The sequence below is a fragment of the Rhinatrema bivittatum genome, chromosome 8 (assembly GCF_901001135.1).
Source record: "Rhinatrema bivittatum chromosome 8, aRhiBiv1.1, whole genome shotgun sequence".
In the NCBI taxonomy this organism is placed as follows: Eukaryota; Metazoa; Chordata; class Amphibia; order Gymnophiona; family Rhinatrematidae; genus Rhinatrema; species Rhinatrema bivittatum.
The window spans coordinates 186,112,611-186,135,205 of record NC_042622.1 but is presented as its reverse complement, the minus strand read 5'-3'; the positions used below and the strand labels follow the sequence as shown (position 1 = coordinate 186,135,205).

Below are 22,595 nucleotides of genomic sequence, written 5' to 3'. Positions count from 1 at the left end.
ACTTATAAAAATTTTCCCTGATTTAGCTCCCTCTACTCAGTCGAGACGTAAAGCTTTCTTGGCATTTCGTCAGGAGGTAATCTTGCTAGGTTATTCCTATACATTACGCTATCCGTGTAAATGTATAATACAAAAACAAGAGAATACATATATATTTTTTGTTCCTGACCAATTAAAAATGTTCTTGGATCAAGCTAGACTGCCGACCTCTACCCCACTTTCTAGTTAATATAAAGTAAAAAGGTATAGGATATGCAAACTATCTTTAAAAATGTGTTTCTTGATGATGCTCCCATGTGTTGGAATAATAACCCTCCATTATGATTGATAAAATAATGTGGTGGTTGAATGTGTTTCATTTTATTAGTAAGTATTAAATATATTGCATTAACCATACATTGTCATTTCAGTACTATGTAATGAGAAATGTGTATTATATAGTGAAAAGTGATAAATAAATAATTAAAAAAAAAATCAAATCTGCTTCATATTTATGAATTAAAATTCTTGAACTGCAAACATTTCATGAAACCCTTTTGTCTCTGGAACTATAAATCATAAGGCACATCTCCTTTCCCTTTATCAAGACTTCGATGTGTCTTCACTGACCCTCCTATGTGCTGAAAAATCTATTCACTCCCAACAATGTATCCCCCACAATATTTTATTTTTAGATAAACATGGCATCATATGAATACAAGGCTTCATTTCATTTCATCAGCTATTAGTGCCAATTGATACACTTCAATGCAATTCATATTGTCCAATATATATTACATTTTTAGTCTTTATGCAATATGCAAATAAAAATCCAATAGGATGTCCAAATGTTCCTTAGCCTTAAGCAATGTGAATTTCTATAAAATTTCAAAATTTCAAGCTGAAAACTGAAAGCCTCGCTGAATCCCATCTCACGAAATCCCAATACAGGTGTATATTTCAAATGTTCATTCTTCAGGGGAACGGCAGTGAACAGTATGTGCTCTTTTTCGTTTTTGCACTGGTTGGCATCCTTTTTATAAACTGGAGCTTATATTTTCTGCATTGGCTGAATACAAAAATGTGCATCCTCCTGCGAAGAGCTGCTTTAATGGGGTTTCTGCAGAGCTGCAGGATGATTCCTGCTATGTGTAGTGCTATGCCTGCTCATCCTCATTTCATTCCCAAGCCCACCACCATTACCACTTACCAGATATGGGTATCCCTGGATGACCTCATGCATGTCTGGAATGGGGGTGATTTGGATGTTGCCAAGGAATAAGGATACAAAGCTAAGAACAAAATATGCCCGCACTTCAGCCTAAAACACACCGCTACCCTCCTCTTCCAAAGCATTATTTGGCTGCATAATGTCATAAATTTCACAATTAATGGACTAGGGTTTAATTTACCAATGTCAAATCTCAATAGATCATGATATATTCTACTGGACCTGTGGTGTCTCAAACTCAAGAACCACAACATCTTTTTATCCTGGTCCAAGACAAGGTATCCCAGCCTGCCAAGATTAGTTTTATCCAACACCCGGCCTTAAACAAGGGAAATATATTGCATTTGTATAAATGAGAGACTAAAGCGATTACACATTTTATATATAAAATATTATAATATCCCTTGACTCTTTTTAAAAATGTTTTATTTTCATAAAGTACACTGCAAGCATATCGTCATCCACTGCACTGCTGATTAAGAAAAATGCAAGTTCTCATCTAATATGATGTGAAAGAATATTCAGAGAAAATTATTTAAAAAATCAAGCATGATAGAAAGATGTGAGGAAGTTTTTAGGATTACCTTCCATTTATTCATTAAAGGTCATTACTGATCCAGGTACGTACAGGGAAACGCAGCATTCAGCAGCAGAAACCAGAAAGTTCATTGTTCTGGGTCTGTGCTCAAGACATATCTTCTTACTACATCGGACAGGGATTTCCCAGACATGGTCCAGTGGCATTGTAGCCTGTTAGAAATGCTGACATCAGAGGAGGGGTGGCAAGAAGGGCGTCTGTGAGGACCGGAGCTCTCTTGCTAGGATGTAGGGAGTGAGGAGAGGTGAGAGAGACGCTGGGGCCTATTTGTACACTGTTACTGCACTCTGGGCATGGAAAAGTGGCAGGAACTTTTAAAACCTTAATTTATACATTTCAATGGGAAAGAAAAGAAATTAGAGAAAATAAAAGCAGGTTAGTGAAAACCAATTACGAAGTGCTCTCAACCAAAAATGTTAAGTTCTGCACAGAAAGTTAAAAGAATTGATAGGACGCCCTTACCCAGTTAGAGCATGCTCATTAGGGAATGCCAGGGTTGCTACCTCACCCTAGTCAACCCAAAGGGGTGAATCCAAGCCCGGTTTCGCCCCACGGTATGCTGGGAGATGCAGTCTTCCTTTTTCTAAAGGAATCAGAAGTACAGCACCATGCATGCAGTGTGCCAAAACCAAGACAGGATTGGCCTCTCTGGATTGACCTGGATGAGCTGGCAACCCCAGTGAGTACTGACGATATGCATATTTTTTTCAATGTAGATGAAAAAGTATTGCCACATGCTCTGCTATAAATGTACCGTAGTGAACCAAAGTGTTTTTAGAACTTAAATCCTAATTCTTAGGAATGAAAAGCTTAATTGTAAGGGAAATGCTAGTCTGGCAGGCACTTAATGAAGGATGAGAGCTGACTTCCCAATGGCCCAGCCAATGCCTTGGCCCCCTGCCCAATTGCTAACTGCATCACAGCCTTTAAGGGCTGCGTTGGTAGTACTGAAATACAAGTTCCACATTTTGATTGACTGCAATGTCCAAACATCACAACAGTGGGTCCTTTTTTTTTGTTCAGTTAGTTACCTGCAGTGACAGCTGGATGTACCAAGGCAGGGCATTGAGCGCAAGTCAAAGGCAATCAGCAAATTAAAGGCCCTTATCCCACATTCCAGGGACAATAATCAAGTGCCCACTCTGGCATTCAGGAAGAAGGTTGAAGGCTGGATTTATTCAGACGTTTTTGAGCTGTGTCTATGGGCTGATCTGTTTAGCGTGTTGAGAGGAGGGGGTTAATGTATGTTATTGTTATAGGTTGGGGGAAGGGGTTAGTGTGGGATTAGGTTTTAAAGTGTAATTGTACATATTTATGTTTTATTGTTTTTTGCTTTAATGTTCCTGCAGAAGAAAACAGCCGACACTTTTTATAAATTCATTTTTATCCACTGGGTTTGCAGCAATAACTAAAGCAAACCCCCACAGGTAATTTTGCATTTTGTGTTGCACCCAGAAAAATTCCCTGCAGAGGTTTGTGCCTGCTCTCTCTAGGGATAATTTTTCTGTCGTGAATAACACGTGTAGCGCTGATTATATAAAAAAAAAAAGTTAAACAATCTGCGGCACTGCATAGCCCATCATCCCCCTGGCCCCAGGAGAGCTTCCACGGTACTTGAGGATGGGCAATTTTCAAAGCCCCCACTTCTGTGGGTAAAATGCCATTTTTTTTTTTAAAACCGGTGAAAATGGCTTTGAATTATGCCCTCTCTGTGTCTATGGGGGAAAAAAAAAAAAAAAAGCTTAGTAAATCAGACTCTAAAAGAGAAACATTTTCCACATACCCCCTTCCCAACAAACGTACCATTTTCTTGCAGGAACTGGGGATTTATCCTTTCACTACACTCCATAAGATTATATAACCCATTGGATTGAAGTTCTAATCTGAAACTCATTTTGTAGAAGTTAGAGTGTCCTCTTCACGCCACACTACCAGAGGGCTCAATATTTCCAGGCAGGATAGTAATAGGAACCGGTTTTAAAATTTGGTGCCGCTAGGCTTTCCTTCCTTATGCCCCGAGTCACCAAGGCGTTCCGCCATTCTACATTTCTGGGGGGAAAAAAACAAGGCTCAGTGAATCAGGTTCTTAGTCTTTTAACTTGCACCACTCAAACGTGGGCTGGCAGTCTTCGTATTCTTGCAGGTTGGGGTTGTTCAAGTCGCCTCGGTTACTGTGCTCAGAAGAGTCTGCACGTCCAGTGGGGGGGCCAGTAGTCCGCACACACACGCAGCGATGTCCTTTCGTGCCAGGTGTATACATCCTCCGGGGAACCCCAATCCAGTCTCTCACTATCCCTCCACTGAAAAGACAGGAGGAGAAGAGGGCTTGCTGTTAACGAAGCCATGCAGCATCATGTTTCACTTTCACCAGAAGATAAGGGTGAAATGGAAACTTAAAGACATTGCTTCAGACGACACACGTTGCCTGGATTTATGAAACACAAGCAGACTGCCTCGCTGTTATGAGTGATTATGCATGTTACTATTCCCTGAAGCATGGACAGCTTCCTCATCAGTGGTGCAGCCTGGGGATTAACAATGATCTTATCATTCTAAATAAATTACAGAAATCAAGCACTCATTTTCTGTCACTCCGTGGTGACTATGCACTCATTACAATGTACATGAATAGTTCAATAATGTGTTCTGTGACAACTAAAAACATCTGGAAGGTCAACAGTTTAAGTGAGCAAATAAAATCAAGAGTCATTTTTAAGTGGGCTCTAAATCTGCCCACAAGGTATCACCCTTGAACGATGACCCCGACTCCCTCCCACCCCCCCAGGCACCGTGAGTACTACCTCCTCAGCATCCCCAGCTCCAGGCTGCCTGGGATTCAGAAGATCCAATGTGAGGATCAAAGCAGGGGCTTTCTGCACAGCAGAGCACTGCACTGCCACTGACCCGGTACAGGACTTTCTTCCTTAAAGAGAGAGACTGCAGTGGGATCTGGAGGTGCATTTTACCTTTCCTTCGAACACCAGACTCTGGAGCCGCTCGTTGAGGTCCACTCCGCATTGCATGGTGGAAAATGCTTATTCTGCTCTGTATACTGTGCTTTTAACTTCACCCCTTCATCCAAGACTGCTTTGGCCTCTTTTACTGCATCTGTTGGTTCTCCAGATTCATCATAGAAGTGGCCTGCCAGTTTACCTTTCAGAGAAAAAGAAATTCTGTTTTCAGAGTCAAAAGTCACCTCCCGTTCTGGGAGAGCACAGATACTCTTGTGTGCTCTGCTGAACGGATGTATTTTTGTTAGAGTAACTGGTTTGAGTTTCTTTCCCTTCATTCTCACTGACACAGAAGGGGCATGCTCAGGCCTCCTCTTCTGCCCTGCTCCAGATGTTAAAGACATCAGGAAAGGGATCACAGGGGTCAGACATATTGTAATGCAGCTAACTTATTAGGCCAATCAGAATGGGGGTGGTCTTAAAAGGTGCCTAAGGGTGCTTTTTCCAAGCTATGAAGACCCTTTCTGCAATTGATTTCTTTGCCAAACTTGGCAAATATTTTGCTGCTGGAAATTTCCCAGATTTGGGTGAATTAAGTCCATTGTGGTTACATGAATGCGAAACTTGCCCATGATGGCCTCTAAGAATGCCGAGGAAGAAACCTTTGGATGTTTCACTCATTTTCCTACTTTTATTCTAATGATAAAAAATGGTGCTAGGAAAAGTTCAGAATCTGTACTCAGCGTCCAATCAAACTGTGGAATTCATTGCCAGAGGAGATGGTGAAAGCAGTAAACCTAGCTGGTTTCAAAAAGGGTTTAGAGAAGTCCATTGTTAGACATGGAGTCTTGGGAAAGCCACTGCTTATCCCTGGCTATGAGCAAGAAGGACTGGGCATATTCTTTGAGATCCTGCCAGGTACTTCTGACCTGGCTTGGCCACTGTCGGAAGGATGCTGGACTTCATGGACTTTTGATCTGACCCAGTGTGGCATGTCTTATGTTTCTTATGGCGCCGAGGATAAATTTCATGCAAATTCCATGGCTGCAGAATTGCAGAAAACCTGGGGCCATAATAATAAATACTTCTAAAAATAACCGATAGGGCAGAAGGCTATAGCCGTGGTGTTCAAACTTGAGGTCGCAACATGCTGTGACTGAGCTGCTGTTCTCACACTTGTTTCGACTGCAAAATTGTTCTGCAGGGTTGGGAGGCAGCGTTCCAGGTACCAAGACTTTCTCTTGCCAACTCACAGCACTGTGTAGCTTTTGGGGAGCCTGAGCTACACGGCACCCATACTCCCATGCTGTTCTCGCAATGGCCACTCCACGGAACTTCTTTTTCGCCATCACAGGGATGGGCTCCCATGGTGGTCTTGCTTGGCCAGGGTCAAGCTTCCTCTTCACCGCCACGGGAGCTCATCCCCGTAGCGGTGAAGAGGAAACCCGACCCCGATGAAGCAAGGCTGCTACGGGATCCCATCCCCGTGGTGGCAAAGAGGAAGCCTGACCCTGGCCAAGCATGACCGCCATGGGAGCCCATCCCTGTGGTGGCAAAAAAAAAAGAAGTTCCGCTGGAGTAAAGCTGCGGCAGAACTGGAGGTCATCCCTGCAGAGAAGGAAGAAGAGGTTGGGCGGTGAGGCCCGGTGCATGCATGTGAGAATGGGAGACTGAGTGTGGTGAGAATGGGAGTGTAGATGTGAATGGGAGCCTGGGTGAGGGCTGGTGGGTGTGAATGGGTGCGAGAGCATTTGTGTGTGATTGAGAGAGACTGGTCAGGGAGGTGATGCGTTTCTGGGTGAGAGAGAGAGAGACTGGTCATGGGGTCTAATTTGGGGTATGTGTGTGAGAGTGAGTGACTGGTTGTGGGCCTTGAGAAGAGGATCGTGAGGACAGAGCTTCAGCAGCCACTTCTGGTGAGTGCTATTGGCCTGCAAGAGAAAGGAGTAGGAGAGTTGCTGGAGAGGGTAAGTAAAGGTGGCTTTTTAAGTTTATTTTTCTTGATTGACTGCCATTTTTAATTATTGGGTATTATGTAATCTGTATGTTTTGAAATATGTAATTGGTATTTGGACAATTTTTTAATTTTTATGAGTTTTTAATTGTTGGATGTTATTCTGTTCATCGGCTGTTTTTGAAACATTTATTAGTATAGTTTTACAATTATTTCTGCGTGGGGTTCTATAGCAGCTTGGCTTATTCTGTTTTCCTAATAGGAAGGGTATTGGTGTTTAGGGCCTGGTTTAATATTTGTAGTGTTACTTTTTCATATATAGGGTTGTTACTGTTGGAGTGCATGCCATAATGCAGATCAGTTTGTGTGCATTATTGCAGATCCTGGAAGTGTGTTAGGTGCTATATTTCTCTTTCCATTTCTCCAGGTTCGCACTGCATGCAGAGTGGCTCTTTTGGTTTTCCATTCCAGTTTCTGTCTCCATATTTATAATGTGTGATCGTTCTGTAATTGGTGGTCAGTTCTGGGTGTGTGACCAAGGTGAAGTTTTTTACTAGCATGTCGGCATTTGTATCATCTTATTTGTTGTGTTTTCTCAATAGGATATGCATTAGTGGTAAATTACTGTCTTTTCATAAGGAGGGCTATTGTACCTGGTAGTAAAGGGAGTTTGTTTTGCTTTTACTAAAATGTCACCAGAACATCTTTTTTGTATAGTGAGTTGTATGGGTAATGACCTAGTTTTGTTCTGACCCACTGTCGGGGGTCAAGGGGGTTCCTGTGGATGCAGAGTGTATGTTTACCTATAGCCCCGTGACGGTCACATGTTCAGTGTGTCACGCATGTGAGAACCATCTGTCAGGTGAGTCCTGGCTGAAAAAAGATTGAGAACCACTGGTCTAGAGCACCAAAATTTCTGGAGCAGCAAAATCCTAGCATCATGAGGCCCAGAGGGGGAGAGGCCAGTACTGCCAAAGAAGGGAGGGCTGTGCTGGAGCTGCTGCCGCAAATTTAGTTGGGGGGGGGAGGGTGACAAATTGAAGAAATTACCTAGGATGCCCAATATTCTTGCACATGAGTCACTCGTTTTACATTACAGCTGCAGTACCACACCATCTTGTGGGGGGAGGGAGAGAGAAAAAAAAAGTGCCACAGTCAGCTGTCCACATGCTTAAGGGCAGCCAGCGTATACATCTGCAGCTGGCCATGGAGAGGCATGCAAGTACATCAGTGCACGGCTCAAAGTGACTGAGTGACATTCAGAGCCAGGAATCTGTAGGAGCATTGGGGGGAGGTGCAGGATGAGAGCTGTGCGAGTGAGAGAGCAATGGGGGCCGAGAGTGAGCAAAGAGAAATGGACAGCGAGTGAGAACTGCTAACAAGAGAAAGACATAAGGGAGACATAGACATGAGGACAGATCCGGACCAGGCAGGCCCAGCCCTCATATTAAATGAAGGCGAAAGAACGTGCTCTTTATTTAACCATATTTGTTTTATACTGTTTAAAATGGTTTACAAGTAATATCCAAGTTTAATTGTAGTTATGACTTGGTATAAAGTGGTTGCAGTTAGAAATAATTGATCATCATTATCTTATGAAAAATCAAGACAGAAAATATTATTGTCTAGATCTGTAATGATGTAAAGCACTGTGTACAATTTTATGGAGAAAGTGGTATATAAAACTTTTTAAATAAGTGCTTTTCTTCCATTGGGTCCCAAGAAAAAGGTTTGACAACCTGCTGGATGTTTGTTTGTTTGTTTAGTTTGGCCTGGCCATTTCCTCCTTTCCCCTTGTTCTTTTAGCTCAATAGGAATCAGCCTCTGTTGCACTATGGCTCTCTGTTGGCCTTCATTAACAACCATCCAGGGGTTTTCTCTTTAACTCACTCAGCTCGGTCATTATAGCAAGGGTCCTCGGCTGAGGACCACACACCAGGGTTCCTTCCAGAACTGTGCAAATCACTGGCCCTAAATCCAGCCACTGGGTGTCGCCAATGTGCAATGACTGGAATTCCCTCCCCTCCAGACTCCATAGTAGCCCCAGCCAACACATGAAGTAGATGATTTGGCTGGTGAATCAAACTCGGGTCCTCTGCACGGCAACAGCTTAGTGGGTACAGCAATGGGCTGAGAACCAGGGACAGCAGGGTTCCAATCCTGCTTCCCCCACTGACACTCTTTGAGACCTCGTTGCCTTATCAGCCCACTGCTCCAACCATTAGGCTTTTCCTCCACTCACGGAAATCCAGCTGCCCAAGGGCATGCCAGCTGCTAAGATAACACAGCTGCCATTGTTCAGAAAGATGCATATATCTAAGCCTCCTCGAGGGAGGAGAAGAGATCACAATGCCTTCTGTATATGGGTTCACACAATGGCTTCCAAAGGGAACATTATTATTACCCAATTGCATCTAGGTAAACGGAAGCATAGCAAGTGTAATACCTTCTGTCAAGGTCATGCAGAAAGCCAGCAGCAGAGGCAAAATTCCAACACGGTGTCCAAAGCCACCTTGGCTCTCAGCTAAAGGTTCTAACGGCTAAACCTTCAGGTACTTCCTCCCACGTTATTAAAAATATAAATGCCCCTGCTCTTACCAGAGAAGACAGATACAACTCAAAACAGCTCTTTGCCAAGTTTTATGTTTTGCATTTTGGACAGGCACCGAACTTTAACTGTCTTCAGTGTGTGATGGAAGAAAAACACGTTACATAAGCAGGGGCGGATTCTGGATGAAGAGCGGCCTGGGGATTTGCCGCCCAGGAGATACCGCGTGGTCTGCCGAGTGCGGTTCTGTCATGGCTGCGCTCGGCAGACCACGTGACTAGAGCGACCGGCCCACCGGGGGATGCCCGATCCCCCGATAGGCCAATCTGCCCCTGTACGTAAGGATGGCTTCCTCAGAAGAACAGAAAATCCAGGACACATCAGAGCCCAGGCAGTGGTCAGCAAGCCTGGAACAGTCCGCAAATGGCCTTGCAAAACCCACTGCCCTCGCTGGCTCCTGCTTCAGAAGCTTTATTTGAAACTGGGGTGAAAACAAGAATGGGGGTGGGGGAGGGGGGAGAACAGGAACAAAATCAGAAGTTGGGAAGATGCTAAATTACATCACCTACCAACAAAGATGTAAGTCTTCATGTAGAAGGAAAGCCAGTCTTGTAGGATCACCATTTCTGATGGTGACAAGCCAGCAATGTCATCCACCAGGCCGCTGTCTGAGAAATCGCCAGTCACGTAGGCTCTGGAGGCATCTCTCCCTGTGGGCACAATAGGGATGAAGATCCATAACAGCTCCTAGCCCATGACACATTAATATCAGATCAGTTTTGGAGTTTAAACATGCACACCTGCCTCTTCTAGGGCCATAAAAGCCTTCCAGTAGGCACGGAGCTAAAGTTTTAATTTTCACACACAGATTATTGGGCAATTTCTTTGATTTAAAATACTAAATTTATTTAAAAAAACAAAAAACCTCTTCTATTCCGCTACCTCCATACAAAGTTCGGCCTGGATTAAATGCTTATTTTTTTTCTTCCTTGTTTTCCCAAAGTGGCTACTCTTACTGTGTCTGTTTTTCCATATGACTATGGATTACTCGCTGGCCTTACTGTACCAGATGAGGATGGATTCATCTCCAGCTCCAGGCTGACACCAGGTGGCCACAATGAGAAATGACCATGCTAGAACGCTCTGATCTACTTAGTTTTTAAGGTTTTTGTAGTGCCATTCTTATTTAAATGGTTTTTGGGTATGATAAAACAGACTCTGAAAGAAAACGAGTGTCATTTCATAGTTTTTTCTCCGAAATAAAGGTTATCAAACAAAAATAATAATATAAGGTGGTAACTTTCTAACCTCGGTTCTGTCTGATGAGGTTGAACCGTGGCTAGAAAGTGACTTTTGTAGTTTAGAGGGAAAGGACATAAAAATATCATGCAGGTGAGATTGAATCGTGTCAGTTATTGCTTAAACTAGAGCCCACCATTTAGAGGATCTGAGAGATCCGGGCTCAAACACAGAAGGGGGTGCTTTGTTCACCCTTCTGAAAAGAAAAGGGGGATCCAAGTACTCGCCCCCATAACGCATGGATCCTACCTGCAAAGAAGCTGTATGAGCCCCCCGGTCCATAGTGCTTTCTTCCTTTCTTAACATCAAACACGTGTCCCAACAGTGCCAGGTACAGCCCAGGGCTGCCTGCGGCTCCCGTGTACCGGGACAGCTCTTCTTTGCTCAGCAGCTGCTCCGCTCCCGCAGCCGAGTCCCCGATCCCGGGGAACAGGTACAGGTAACCCGGGATATCCTGGAAGGTCAGGGACCAGGGATCGAAGCCGATTTGCACCACCGCGGCAAGGCAGATAGCTGCGGCTGACAGGTAGCCCAGCATGGCAAGAGCACCAGCAATCAGCAAAAGCCCAGCTACCCTGCAAATCAGAGGGAGAAAACTAGGGCTTATTGGGAAACCGAGCAAGGAATAAAAGGGTCCTGCTGTTGTTCCTCCTCCTCTGGGCTTTCTGCCATCTTCAGCGCGGCCAGGCCAGCCCTGCTACATTCCTGCCTCTAAAGACACCAACGTTGGGGAAAAAAAAGAGCTCCTTCAAGAGATGATACACAGGAATCCGCCCAAGCCTTCTCGCTTCCAGAAGTGGGTGGGGATTTTGAGCACTTTACAGTCTGTAAAAAAACGCCCTGTTAAAGTAACCCGCCACGGTTACTAAATAATAAAGCAAATGAGCAACCGTTACGGTTGCTGATTAAAATTATTTCGGTCCAATATGGAAATAGGGTTTAACCACGTCAAAGGGGAGGAGAAAAGCACGAGAACAGTAGTGCGGAAAGAAGTGTCAGCACTCAGCACTAATCTGCGGATCCTACCAAGAGAGAGAAGATCCTCAGGAATCAAATTATACAATCAGAGACCAAGAAAACGAGGCAGAAAGATACAGAAATAATCCCAAAATGTCCTGGGCATCACTGGCCTGAGTACAAAGAACTTCCAGGACCATGGTGCCTGTGCATAAAACACCTTACATACACCAGCTCTCTTTGGTACAATGCAAGTATTAACAAGGGCATTAACAGGATATTGAGAGACTGATCACGTACAACATAGGCTGGATTACCAGTGAGGTTCATTGCTGTCAAGGTCTGGGCAACCTTAACCTATTTGGAGACATTACCGCCGGATAACAGTTGGGTTGGATAACAGTTACAAAATTACTTATGGGAGTTGGACTATTACCATTCTTTGAAAGAACACACCACTTACTTGCCTTGCCAAAATAAGTAATTGCATGACTTATTTTGTTCAAGTCATTTATTACAAGTGGCTAGTTTCTTGTCCACAGAGCAAAAGATGATATCTTTAGAAAGGTCTCAAAAAGAAAGTACATGAGATACTGAGCTTTCAGAAGATCATGTACATTTTTCTAGGTGGTCTTCTAAAAGGTTTCAAAACCAACAATATTCCTAGACATGCGAAGGGATTTCTTTCAGTTGTGTTGGAATAAAATGGATTTTCTGGTGCTGACGTGTGCCAATGCTGGAGACTCAAAATATGCAAAATGAAGAGATGAACATGCTCACGACTCATAGAAATAATAAAAAATAATAATAATAAAATTTGACGGATCGCTGCCCAGACTCCAGAATACGGGGAAAGCTGCGCTGAAAATTATACGGCAACCATGCAATGGCTTGAAACCGTTTACACTTCCAGAATAACGCCGAATGCAGTTGCAGGAGACGAGACTATAACTGCCAGCAGCGAACTCGTGCCTGCGGCTTTAAAGCCGTACGATCCGCCCACTCTGTACCACTTCCGGTTTCCCTCTGCGTGACGTTATCGCGCAGCGCGGAAGCGACGCCTCCTCTGGGGCGTTCCTGTTTCACGGCCTTTCGCGACACTTCGCCTGGGCCCGCTGCTTGGCGGCGGTGTGGCGGAGGGAGCCGGGGACCCGGGGTGACCGCTTGCAGTGGCGGCGCTTCCGGGGGAGGGTAGGGAGGTGAAAGTTGCTGAGTAACCGGTTCGGGGCGCCCCATGGGGAACGTGGTGATCAACGCCAGCGGCGATGAGGAAGATCCGGGGCCGGAGGGCGGCTGCGGAGCGGGGCCGGCGCAACCCGCCACGGCGCCCACCCAGCCGCCCCCTGCCCCCGGCTCCGTCGCGCTGCCTGCCCCCGGCCTGCTGCTGGAGCAGGCAGAGCTGCGGGAGGCGGCGGCGCGGCTGCGGGACGCGGCCGCCGCCGAGTCGCTGGCTGCCCGGCACCATAGCGCCCTGCTGCGGTGGCTGGAGGAGCGCGTGAGCCGCAACGAGGAGACCGTCAGCCTGGAGCAGTTCTGCGAGATGCTGGAGAGCCGCGCCGGCAGCCGGGAGGAGTGCGAGGAGGTAGGGCCAGAGAGGGAGGGGAGAAACTGCAGGTTACTGACAGGACGGCGGGGAGTCCAGATCTCCCAGTATAGATGAGATGGTGGGGATCCCAACTTAGTGTAAGGGAGGATCCCACTCTGCCCAGTATACTGGGCAGAGTGGGATCCCAATTTACCCCATGTAGAAAAGAGTCTAACCGTGCCCGGTGTAGAGGGGACGGGACAGTAGGGATTCCAACTAGCACGGTATAGAGAAGAATTCCACCCTGACCAGAATAAAGGGGACAATGGGTTCCCAATTTACCCAGTATAGCAGGACCAGTTAGGGCTGGATTTAAAATTTTGACGCTTGTAGGTAGAGTGCAAAAATGATACCCATTTGAAGTTGTACCAGTATATGGGCCTAAAACAAGCAGAAGCAAACTCTTTGCTCTGTATGCTTGGCACCTTCAAAATTTGGTGTATTAGGCAGCTGCCTGTGCGTACCCCAGTGACACCTTTCTTGCCTATGCTCCTACATTACACTAGTGACAGTGCTTACTTTGGCATCCCATAAGTGTATGAAACCCCCTTCCAGACAGTGGTGAAAAATAAAACTTTGACCTATTACTCTGGAAATATCATCAAGGTTCATGAAACTATAGTGATGGAGTAAGGTGGTCAAAATTTGATGTCTTGCCTCAAAACTAAATCCCAGATGTCCCCAGTATGTATCCGCAGTTGTCAAATGAAAAGGTCCACGGTAGAAGATAATGGGCTGGATTTTGGTGCCCAGGGGCAGAGTACCCCTTTGAAGCAATGCTAGCACATGGCACTATAGCAAGCAGAAGGCTTCTCTGGCCTGGATATTTATGCTTTCAAAATTTGGTGTCATAGGCAATTGTTATATTGTTTATGCCTAAAGCAGGCTTGGGGACAGTGGGGATCCCAATTTACCCAGTATAAAGTAGACAGAAGGGATCAAAGCTCTCCCAAAATAAAAGGGGCAGTGGGATTCCAGTTTGCCTAGTACAGAAGGACAAGCATTTCAATTCAGCCACTATAGCAAGATCAGCATGGGCACACTTTTTCCATATTTCCATAGTAGGGTCTTCAAAGATCTTATATTGCCCAAAGCAGAACTTTATAACCAAAAAGACAAAATATTTTTTCTCAAGTCAACTAAGTGTGGTAAGCAGTAGTTAGAGTTAATGTAGCTGGATAAAAAATTTGGATAAGTTCCTGGCAGAGAAGTTCATAAACTGCTATTAATCAATAGGGAAGAGCTATTGCTTGTTGTGAGCATTAGTAGCATGGGATCTGTTAATGTTTGGATACTTGCCAGGTACTTGTAACCTGGATTGGCCACTGTTGGAGACAGGATGCTGGGCTCGATGGACCTTTGGTCTGACTTAGTATGGCATATCTTGAATTCTTAGATACGAATACTTGCAAGTTGATTTGAAGTTTAAGAAGTGAGATGATGGACTTATTTCAACTTTTCCTTATAAAGACCCTGATTTGGGTCAATGTTTTTGGCGGTGAAGGATGCCAGAATGGTTAGTTTTTGCAGGTACAGTAGGGACAGGATTCTTGAAAACTGATAATTATCAATGGGATTGCAGGTTTTACAATGAAAGATGATCAGAGCTTTCCAGTGTTAGTAATTTGACCTTACACAGACTACTTCCCACTATAGTATAAACCCGAATTTCAGTTAACCAATTTCCTTTGACAGCCTGAGGTTCTCAAACTGTTTTCGAGAACCTGGTATACCTTAGCCTAGATGCTTTCCAGTTAAATTGCCAGATAAATCTTGATTGTGATCACTCAACCAGGAAAATTAAAGGTACAAAGCAAGATGACAAATGGTAAAGCTGACAGAAATATTGCATTATGATTTGTATTTTGAATGAAAAGGGGTTTTTTTTTGTTTTTTTTTAACCTTGAATAGGTCCTGCGATATGTTTACAGTGTGCAAGTAGGCTCCGGATAGCAAAGTTTGGGCGCCTGTCCTTTTGGTCTAACTCCTCCAATGGGCTGAATTAGATTCCATGTCTCCCAAAGGCCATGCTTCTTAAACTCTTGGTACACATAGTAAATCATAAAGGAAGGGGAAGTGGTCTATTTTTTTCTTTTTTCACTTATCGATTTAATCATTCACTTTGATCAGGGTTCCAATGACTTTGTTAACCCCTCCTTCCATATTGTATAGTTTCTTAACCTTAACTGAAAGGCCAAGGAGAGAGCATCCTCTTTTCCAAGCTCAGATCTTACACCTGACCTTAGCCAAAAGGAGGCTGAAGAGAGAAGCATTCTAATATTGATGAGTTATACTGAGTTGTTTTTAGGGGTGAACCCAAGAGGAAAAGAACTTAGACTGACAGATGAGGGTGTCGCCATTTAAAATCAGTGAGTTGAATGGTATGCAACCTGGGGCAGTTTTATTCAACAGCATTGTTTTACATGGCTGACATTTTTCCTGAACTTGGTTATATATAGAACATATCGTCATTCTAAATCTGAGTGAAAGATTTCTAGTACAGTCATTTCAACTGTATAAAATTTGATGAGAGATTATTGCAAAACTTGGTAATCAGAGAAGGGGGTCCTGGGTGTTGGCTTCACTATTGCTCTTGTTAGAAACAAAGCTAAAAATTGCCTAAGAGTAGAGGTGGCAGAGGGGGAAGGGGAACTGCTTTTGAGCTGCATAAGGGATTTTGTATGTGCTTTTATGCAAATTGGATGAATCTTAACTGGACAGGGTAGAAGGATCGTTTTAGTCTTTATCTGCCATCACTTATTATGTTAGCAGAGGGATGAGGGTTTAGGTTGTTTTTTTTTTTTGTATTTTACCTTCAGTGGTACTGAGATGTGATTATACATCTGTGCTTATCCAGTTGTGCAGGGAAGGAATAAATTATATCTGTTGACTTCTTTGCTACTCATCTATGAGACCCTGTTATTTCTGTAAGAGCATCTCATGAAAGCACAGGAAGAAACATAAGAATGTGTTGATGCTAGAGTAGTTCAAACTCTCTTGAACTTCCAGAAGGTTTTGGAGATGTTATAATGCCCCTGAGGTGGTCCTCTTTGAGATGGGGCTGTCTGTTAGTGGGTTTTCCTCTTTGTCAGATTCTTAAGGGTTGCAGCCTGTTTCAGCTCAGTCGCTTGTTCCTGAATGAGAATGTTGTCTCATCCTGTGCATTTCTTGGTGCACCCCACCTGTTTGCCCTGCCTCCTCCCCCTGAAGCCTCTCTAGAAGCATCACTGTAATTTAAGATTTTAAAATCTTTTTTTAAAGCAATGCATTTTATGTTTTGACATTTGTGAGCATGCTGGAGTAAAACAATACAGTGCATCAAACTGAATGCTGCTTAATTTTATAAAATGAAGATATTAAATACAATATTGGCAAATAAAACTTAAAGTAATGAAAATAGAAGCTGAAAGAAACAGGCGTTGGATAGTTTTGCTGCCTTAATTTTCCTCTGTCTTGTATTTAAGAACTTCAGGCTATACTGGTACAATGAATGCTGTTATAGAGAGACTTTCTGATACAAGCAACGCTCCCAGATTGCTTAAGTGTATTTTCACTGAATGCAGATCTGGCTTTGCTCAATAAAATGAAACGCATGTAAGAGTCAGCAGAGGAAGTGGAAGACAGTAATGACAGTGCACTGTACTTTGCCCTTCATGTTTTTCAACCTGAGAAATGTTTGCCTAGGGTAGAGCTCACAAAGTTATTCCAGTTCAAGCCCAGAATGGGTTTACTTCCTCTATTGTGCTAGGATTAGCAATGCCAGCCTCATAGGTGTCCTAGGCCTGCTTGTAAAGAGCTCAATTGGATTCCCTGCAGTTGTAGTGTTTGCAAATATGTTTATATTCAGGGTTGTATAGTTTGGGTGAAAAATGTCAGTTTATCAGGTTCCTCTGTAACTTCCCAATTCTCACATATGTGCAATTGTTTGTGGTAGCGCAGAGGAAGGTAAAAAAATAAAAATACAAAACTTCAGCCAGTTTAGAGCACTTAGACAGACATTGTATGAAACAAACTAGCAGCAGATTTGAAACAAAGAATTATTATTTTTTCTTTAGTCAACACACACCCAAGCTTTGGAATTTGTTGCCAGAGAGTGTGGTCAAGGCTGGTAGTATAACCGAGTAAAAAAAAAAAAATGTTTGGACAGATTTGTGGAGCCCAGACCCATAAATAATTATTATCCAGATAGACTTGAGTGTCTCCACGCCATACTTCTGGGAGCTGAGCAATATGGAGTAGACTTTCCTATTGTGATGTGCCGGGTTCCTCGAAGTGGACTCAACCGGCTACAGTGAGAGACAGGATGATAGGTTTGTTGGAGCAGCATTGCATTTCTTATAACAAGCTTTTTTTTTTTTTTCTCTCTCGGACTGACTTGTGTTCCTTCATGCCTGAACTTCCAGCCCAGCTTAACCTGCTGCCTCCTCATTGCCTTTTATGATAGTGAGGAGAGAGATGGGGGTTGGGCCTCAGAAACTGGTACTTCTGTAGGCCTTCATTTCTGGTCACTAGAGCTGCTTCTCTGCTTAGTCCCCAGACATCATAGCAACATAAGGGAGCTACAGCCTGTGACTTCCTTTAAAAACAAGTATTTGTGTACCCTGAATCTCATCTGGAGGTGGTGGTGTCATGTGTGATAATGGATATGCTCCCCCCCCAGGAGTCAAATCTACCTATCCCGGGTGACAGTGATGTCACTGGGCCATCCAGTCAGTACTGAAAGATAGGCTCATTCCTTCTCTAGACAATCTTTTTGAATTTAATGCTCCTTGCATGTACTGAATGAAAAATACATAGTGACTGTTTAAAAAAACACATTCAGAGATAATGCAGCACTAAAATACATTACATATGACTGTCCTTCCAAAGAGAATGCAGAGCAGTTCACAACATAATGAAATTATAATAAAATAACATATTAAAATGTTACAAAATATCACCAAATAAACCCCCTTCCCCCATACACATCATCTATCATGCAACCCTGATCCCCTCTCTCGCTTACAGCGAAGGCAGAGCTAAACACCCACTATAGAGTCGCCCCCCCCCCCCAAAATAAAAACCCAAACCAATAGAAATTAGATTTTCTAACTCTCCCGGTGTGACCATTTTGGTTCTTCCCTTGGGGTGGCACCCTGCTGGTACTATTTTCTAGTGACTCAGTTGGACTTGTTTGGGGAATACTGTATCACTTATAGGATGCTCTCAGAATCATTGCTTTTTAAAAGTCTTGGCTTGAACTTGGAAAAAAAAAATTCAGTACTGTAGGGATTTGCTTCCAGAGAGGATCTCAAAGCACCTGATGGTTCTAGATGTTTCAGTTAAATGTAAATAGAATTTCTGTTGCTTAGTTGTGTGTAAAAGTTCTGTAAAAAAAACAAAAACTTAAAATACTGATGTGGCACTACTGAACACTTGTATAAGGACATTCATTAATTGGAGGTCATTATAGGTTGTGCTGTCAAAATTTGCATTTTTTTTTTTAAGGTTAGTCTTTGGCATGTGTACTAACAGTTGCTCCCTTTAAATGTTTTTTTTTTTCAAATCTGGTTCTAGTAATTTTCACATGTTCATACTTTCTTCTAGAGGTTAATTTTTGGAATGACTGAATTTTTTTTTTTGTCTTTTTGTTTCTTTTGCAGGCATTTGCACAGTTTGATGCAGAGGGGGATGGAGTAGTTGATGTAGAGAGTATGGTGGAGGCCCTGAAGACTTCCAGTGGCGCGAACCTCCAAGGAGAACTTAGCCATGTAATTAGACAGCTGCAGGCCTGCTCACTCACACCAGGTAAGGTGCTGGCGACCTCACTTCACTGCTGATATTTTGAATGGTAGTTAAACCACAAATAACTGCTCTTTGGTTTTACTTTTGTGCCTTTTAGGTTTTATTGACATCTTTTCTAAATCAAAGGACCGTCTGGGATTTCATTCTTCAAAGATCCTACGATTCCTGCACCGGAATCGTATTTCCAGCACTGTGATCCCCTTCCCTGTCTTGGATTGTTGCAATAACATCTGTACCATGCGCTTGTCTGTATTGAAGGATTATTTAGATCGACTTTTGCAAAAAGAAAAGGGTATGCAGTTTTATTTAAAACAATGCGAGAAGACTGGCGAGCAAGCGAGTGTTCAAGAGGATTTGTTTTGTACTCCTTGATTTGTTGTTTCTTGGTGCTCAGAATGTGCACTTACAGCTTGCAGTAATTTGTCCTAGAAATGATTATGCACACCCAGTTTTCCTTTTTTTGGGGGGGAGGATATCTGTACTTGTCTTTTCTGCCTCCTCAACCTGTTCTCACCATGGGGAGCATTTCTGTGTTATGGGGGTAAAAGCGTGCGTGTGGTGGGACAGCGTGCTTCTTTTTACCTGCGTAGAGGGCGAGCAATTCTCAAAAAGCCCACTTCCCACGTAAAATATTTCTTGCAAAACTGGCTTTGAGACATGCCCTCAGGGGAGGGATATTTACACCGAAAGTTGGCGGGTATGTGCATGCCTTTTGCACCAGACTGACACATTTTCTAACGAGGCATTTCTGCGCATAAAACGAGGATTTGTGTGCGTGAATAGCTTGAAAATTTCCCCCATACACACGAACGTAGTGTGCAGGGGTGATACATTAATAGTCAGGTGTGTGATTATGGCTCAAAATATTTAGGTCAAAGGCAAAATCAGAAAATGGCCCTTCTTGCAGGGTTGCAGAATCCAGGTATAGAATCAGTTCAGAAAAAGAATTACCTCTCCTACCCTCGAACATGTGGGCTGATCTCCTTCTTTGTGAATGGCCCTGTTTCTGTTGTTATCAATCTGGCACTTTTCACTGTTACTAAATTTGCTCAGGAGCAGTGCTTATGCACCTATATTGCCCTCCATCTCCTCAATAGCAGCTTCTTTCCTGGGGTGCTTGTAACTATTTTTCTGTTGTCTACAAAACCTTTTTTTTTTTTTTAAGCAGACTTTCTTTTTAGTTTGCAGTTTTCCTTATTGTATTTTTGTGTTTCATAAACACTGGAAGATGAACAGAATATTAGAAGCCATTGGCATTGTCCAGTTACAGAATAACTGGACAACTCTGCAATCTGTACATCTTTTACATGCCAATTTCAACTCTGCTCCAGGAATATAATGCACAGGAAAACTCTGACATGCATTGTGACCATGAATCTAGAACAGGTCTGCAAAACTCCAGAAAGACCTTGGGATTGTACATGCATTATGGTACATACAAAGAGGCAGACAGGTTTTGTCATATAAATAAAGGCCAAAATACCAAAAGTATTCTCACACCCGTTAAAATTTCTGTGCCCACTTAATGAAATCCATTTAATTAGACCTAAATATATTTATCATCTCTAACAATACTGCTGGCTATTTTGTAGTTTATTCTATTTCTTTTATCTAGGATATGCATTTGTTTACAAAACCCGAATATTATAAATACACATCACTTGTCGCATTCATCACAGCAAACTGTCATGAAAAGATTCTGATCATTCATGTATTTACTTCATAATCCTTAAGATAAAAAATTCATAACCATACTCGTCATAATTAGAGATTTATAAAATACATACAAATCCGCTGGGGGTTATCTTTACTTACGTGTCACTTCAGAGTTGTTCCCCATAAACTAGAAACCCTTTCAAAGTTCCAACGTGGTCGCTCTCTGCAGACGTAAAGCCCCGACAAGGTACGCAGTTTCACCTTCTCAGGGGGCTATTTTAGTGACGCAGAAGAGTGCTTGCCATGCACTGTATTGTACAGCAGAGATTTGTAAAAATTCCTAAATATTACCTCAGCCATTCTTTAAACATCAAAAACTCTTCTTACGACTGGAAACGTGGAAGAGGACAGCTCATTTGGATTCTTTCTTCCACTGTAGCCAATATTTGTTCTAAAATACAAATGGGAATGTAGAATTGCACCTTTGTGACTTCAATTTGAGCAAATAAAATCCTAGATATACTTAGAATTACAAAACGCCATCTTGCTTACCGAGCAGGAAGTGCGTCTTCCTCCACTCCTTGTGCTGACTGAGAAACACCGAAGGTTGTGGTGGTTGCTTTTTAAATCTAGAAAAGGACCTCCCTCCTTAGTAAGCAGAAATGCTGAAAAAGAGAATGGCTTTGTTTCTCAGAGGGCTGTGTGAACTCGTTTGTGTTTATTATTGATACTGCTCCAACTCGCTCATATAGATTGAATGAACTTGAAAAAGCTCTGCTTAGAAGTGTGTGCCCCATTCGACAGATTGATTTAATCCTTGTAGGCTTAAAGTATTCCACTTCAAAATTATACTCTTGTGCCTTCCGTTGTATTGATGTGCTGATATTACCTCCTTGACATAATATTATAACAAAAAAATTCCAATTGCTCAATGGTATGCTGATGTTTCTTAATGCCAACAAATAATGCAATCTGTGACAAGTGAAGTGTATTTATAATATTCAGGGTTTTGTAAACAAATGCATGTAATAGATAAAAGAAATAGAATGAACTACAAAATAGTTAGCAGTATTGTTAGAGATGATAGATACATTTAGGTCTAGTTAGTTAAATGGATTTCATTAAATGAGCCTAGAAATTTCCATGCTTGTGAGAATATCTTTGGCTTTATTCGTGTATCGTGGTGCAATGTGAGCATCTGATGATTAATCCATTTTACTCTCCTGAAAGTAAGCTTTCTTGCTTTCTGTATTTTTTTTTTTTTTACTACTGGAAAATACCGTGCAGAGACTGTCTATGTCTTTGGAGAATTGTGTAATTACCTACAGTGATACTTACACAATAGCTGCAGCACTAAAGCAGTGCACACTGGGAAACCCACACTTGTCAGCATTTTACTTAAAGTAGGTGGTCCGTCTGGTTCGTTTCTGCAGTCTTTAATGAAATGTGGTGGAGGGCTGGGAGAGAGGGGGAGATACGTCAGTCCTTCCTTTTCTGTACTCGCAGAGTGTCTCTTGGACAAGAATGATGACCAGGATGGTGACCAAGTAAAACCGGTCCCAAAATGCTTCAGTCGCATAGATACCTCCTCTAACTCGAATGACATTGACAAGATGATGAATGGGGAGACGACATCTTTTTGGCAATCGGATGGCAGTGCTCGGTCACACTGGATACGGTGAGTGGCTGAGCAATTGCCGACATGTTTCTAGTCTTTTTATCACTGTGCAAGTAGGTGCAGTGATTGATAAGCGATACTTAACTTCTGCCAGAATAAAAATACATAGAATGAGGTAGGTTGTGCTGGACATGAAAGAGCTTGCTTTTAGAATGACCCACAGTGCTGTGCATCCCTACTGCTGCTGCTGCTACTAATCCTTTCTGAAGTGCTACTAGACATATGCGGTGTTGTACAAATATTCATAAGGGACTCTCTTCGGCATGGAGCTTAAAAGACACAGATATTATACCCTCTCACTCTTATTCAGTTTTCCCTGTACGTACCAGGATCAGTCCAGACTCCTGGGTTTTGCCCCCCCTCTAGCAGATGGAG

At 43.0% G+C, this 22,595-nt stretch overlaps 2 protein-coding genes across 2 annotated transcripts in view; one reads left to right on the top strand and one right to left on the bottom strand.

Annotated features, from left to right (window-relative positions):
• Positions 1–1,622: 1,622 nt before the first annotated feature.
• On the bottom strand, positions 1,623–12,606 carry LOC115096860 (neuferricin). The gene is made up of 5 exons (XM_029612068.1): positions 11,981–12,606; positions 10,810–11,135; positions 9,831–9,971; positions 4,775–4,961; positions 1,623–4,108 (listed from the first exon to the last, which is right to left on the bottom strand). Exons 2-5 carry the CDS (start codon positions 11,096–11,098, stop codon positions 3,895–3,897), a joined length of 831 nt encoding a protein of 276 aa, XP_029467928.1. The 5' UTR covers positions 11,099–11,135; positions 11,981–12,606; the 3' UTR covers positions 1,623–3,894.
• Positions 12,607–12,618: 12 nt separating this feature from the next.
• ZZEF1 (zinc finger ZZ-type and EF-hand domain containing 1) overlaps positions 12,619–22,595 on the top strand; it is a 335,589-nt gene continuing 325,612 nt past the window's right edge. Inside the window, 4 exon segments of the mRNA XM_029612069.1 lie at positions 12,619–13,099; positions 18,745–18,889; positions 18,984–19,178; positions 22,049–22,220. Of these exon segments, the coding sequence (XP_029467929.1) occupies positions 12,752–13,099; positions 18,745–18,889; positions 18,984–19,178; positions 22,049–22,220 (860 nt within the window). The 5' untranslated portion in view covers positions 12,619–12,751.

Excerpts from the sequence above, each read along its gene's own strand:
- LOC115096860 (XM_029612068.1), bottom strand. The coding sequence starts at position 11,098 with ATGCTGGGCTACCTGTCAGCCGCAGCTATCTGCCTTGCCGCGGTGGTG. Across the intron at positions 9,972-10,809 it reads CTCATACAGCTTCTTTGCAG|GGAGAGATGCCTCCAGAGCC; the intron begins GTAGGATCCATG and ends TTGTGCCCACAG. Across the intron at positions 4,109-4,774 it reads GTCTGGTGTTCGAAGGAAAG|TGGAGGGATAGTGAGAGACT; the intron begins GTAAAATGCACC and ends CTGTCTTTTCAG.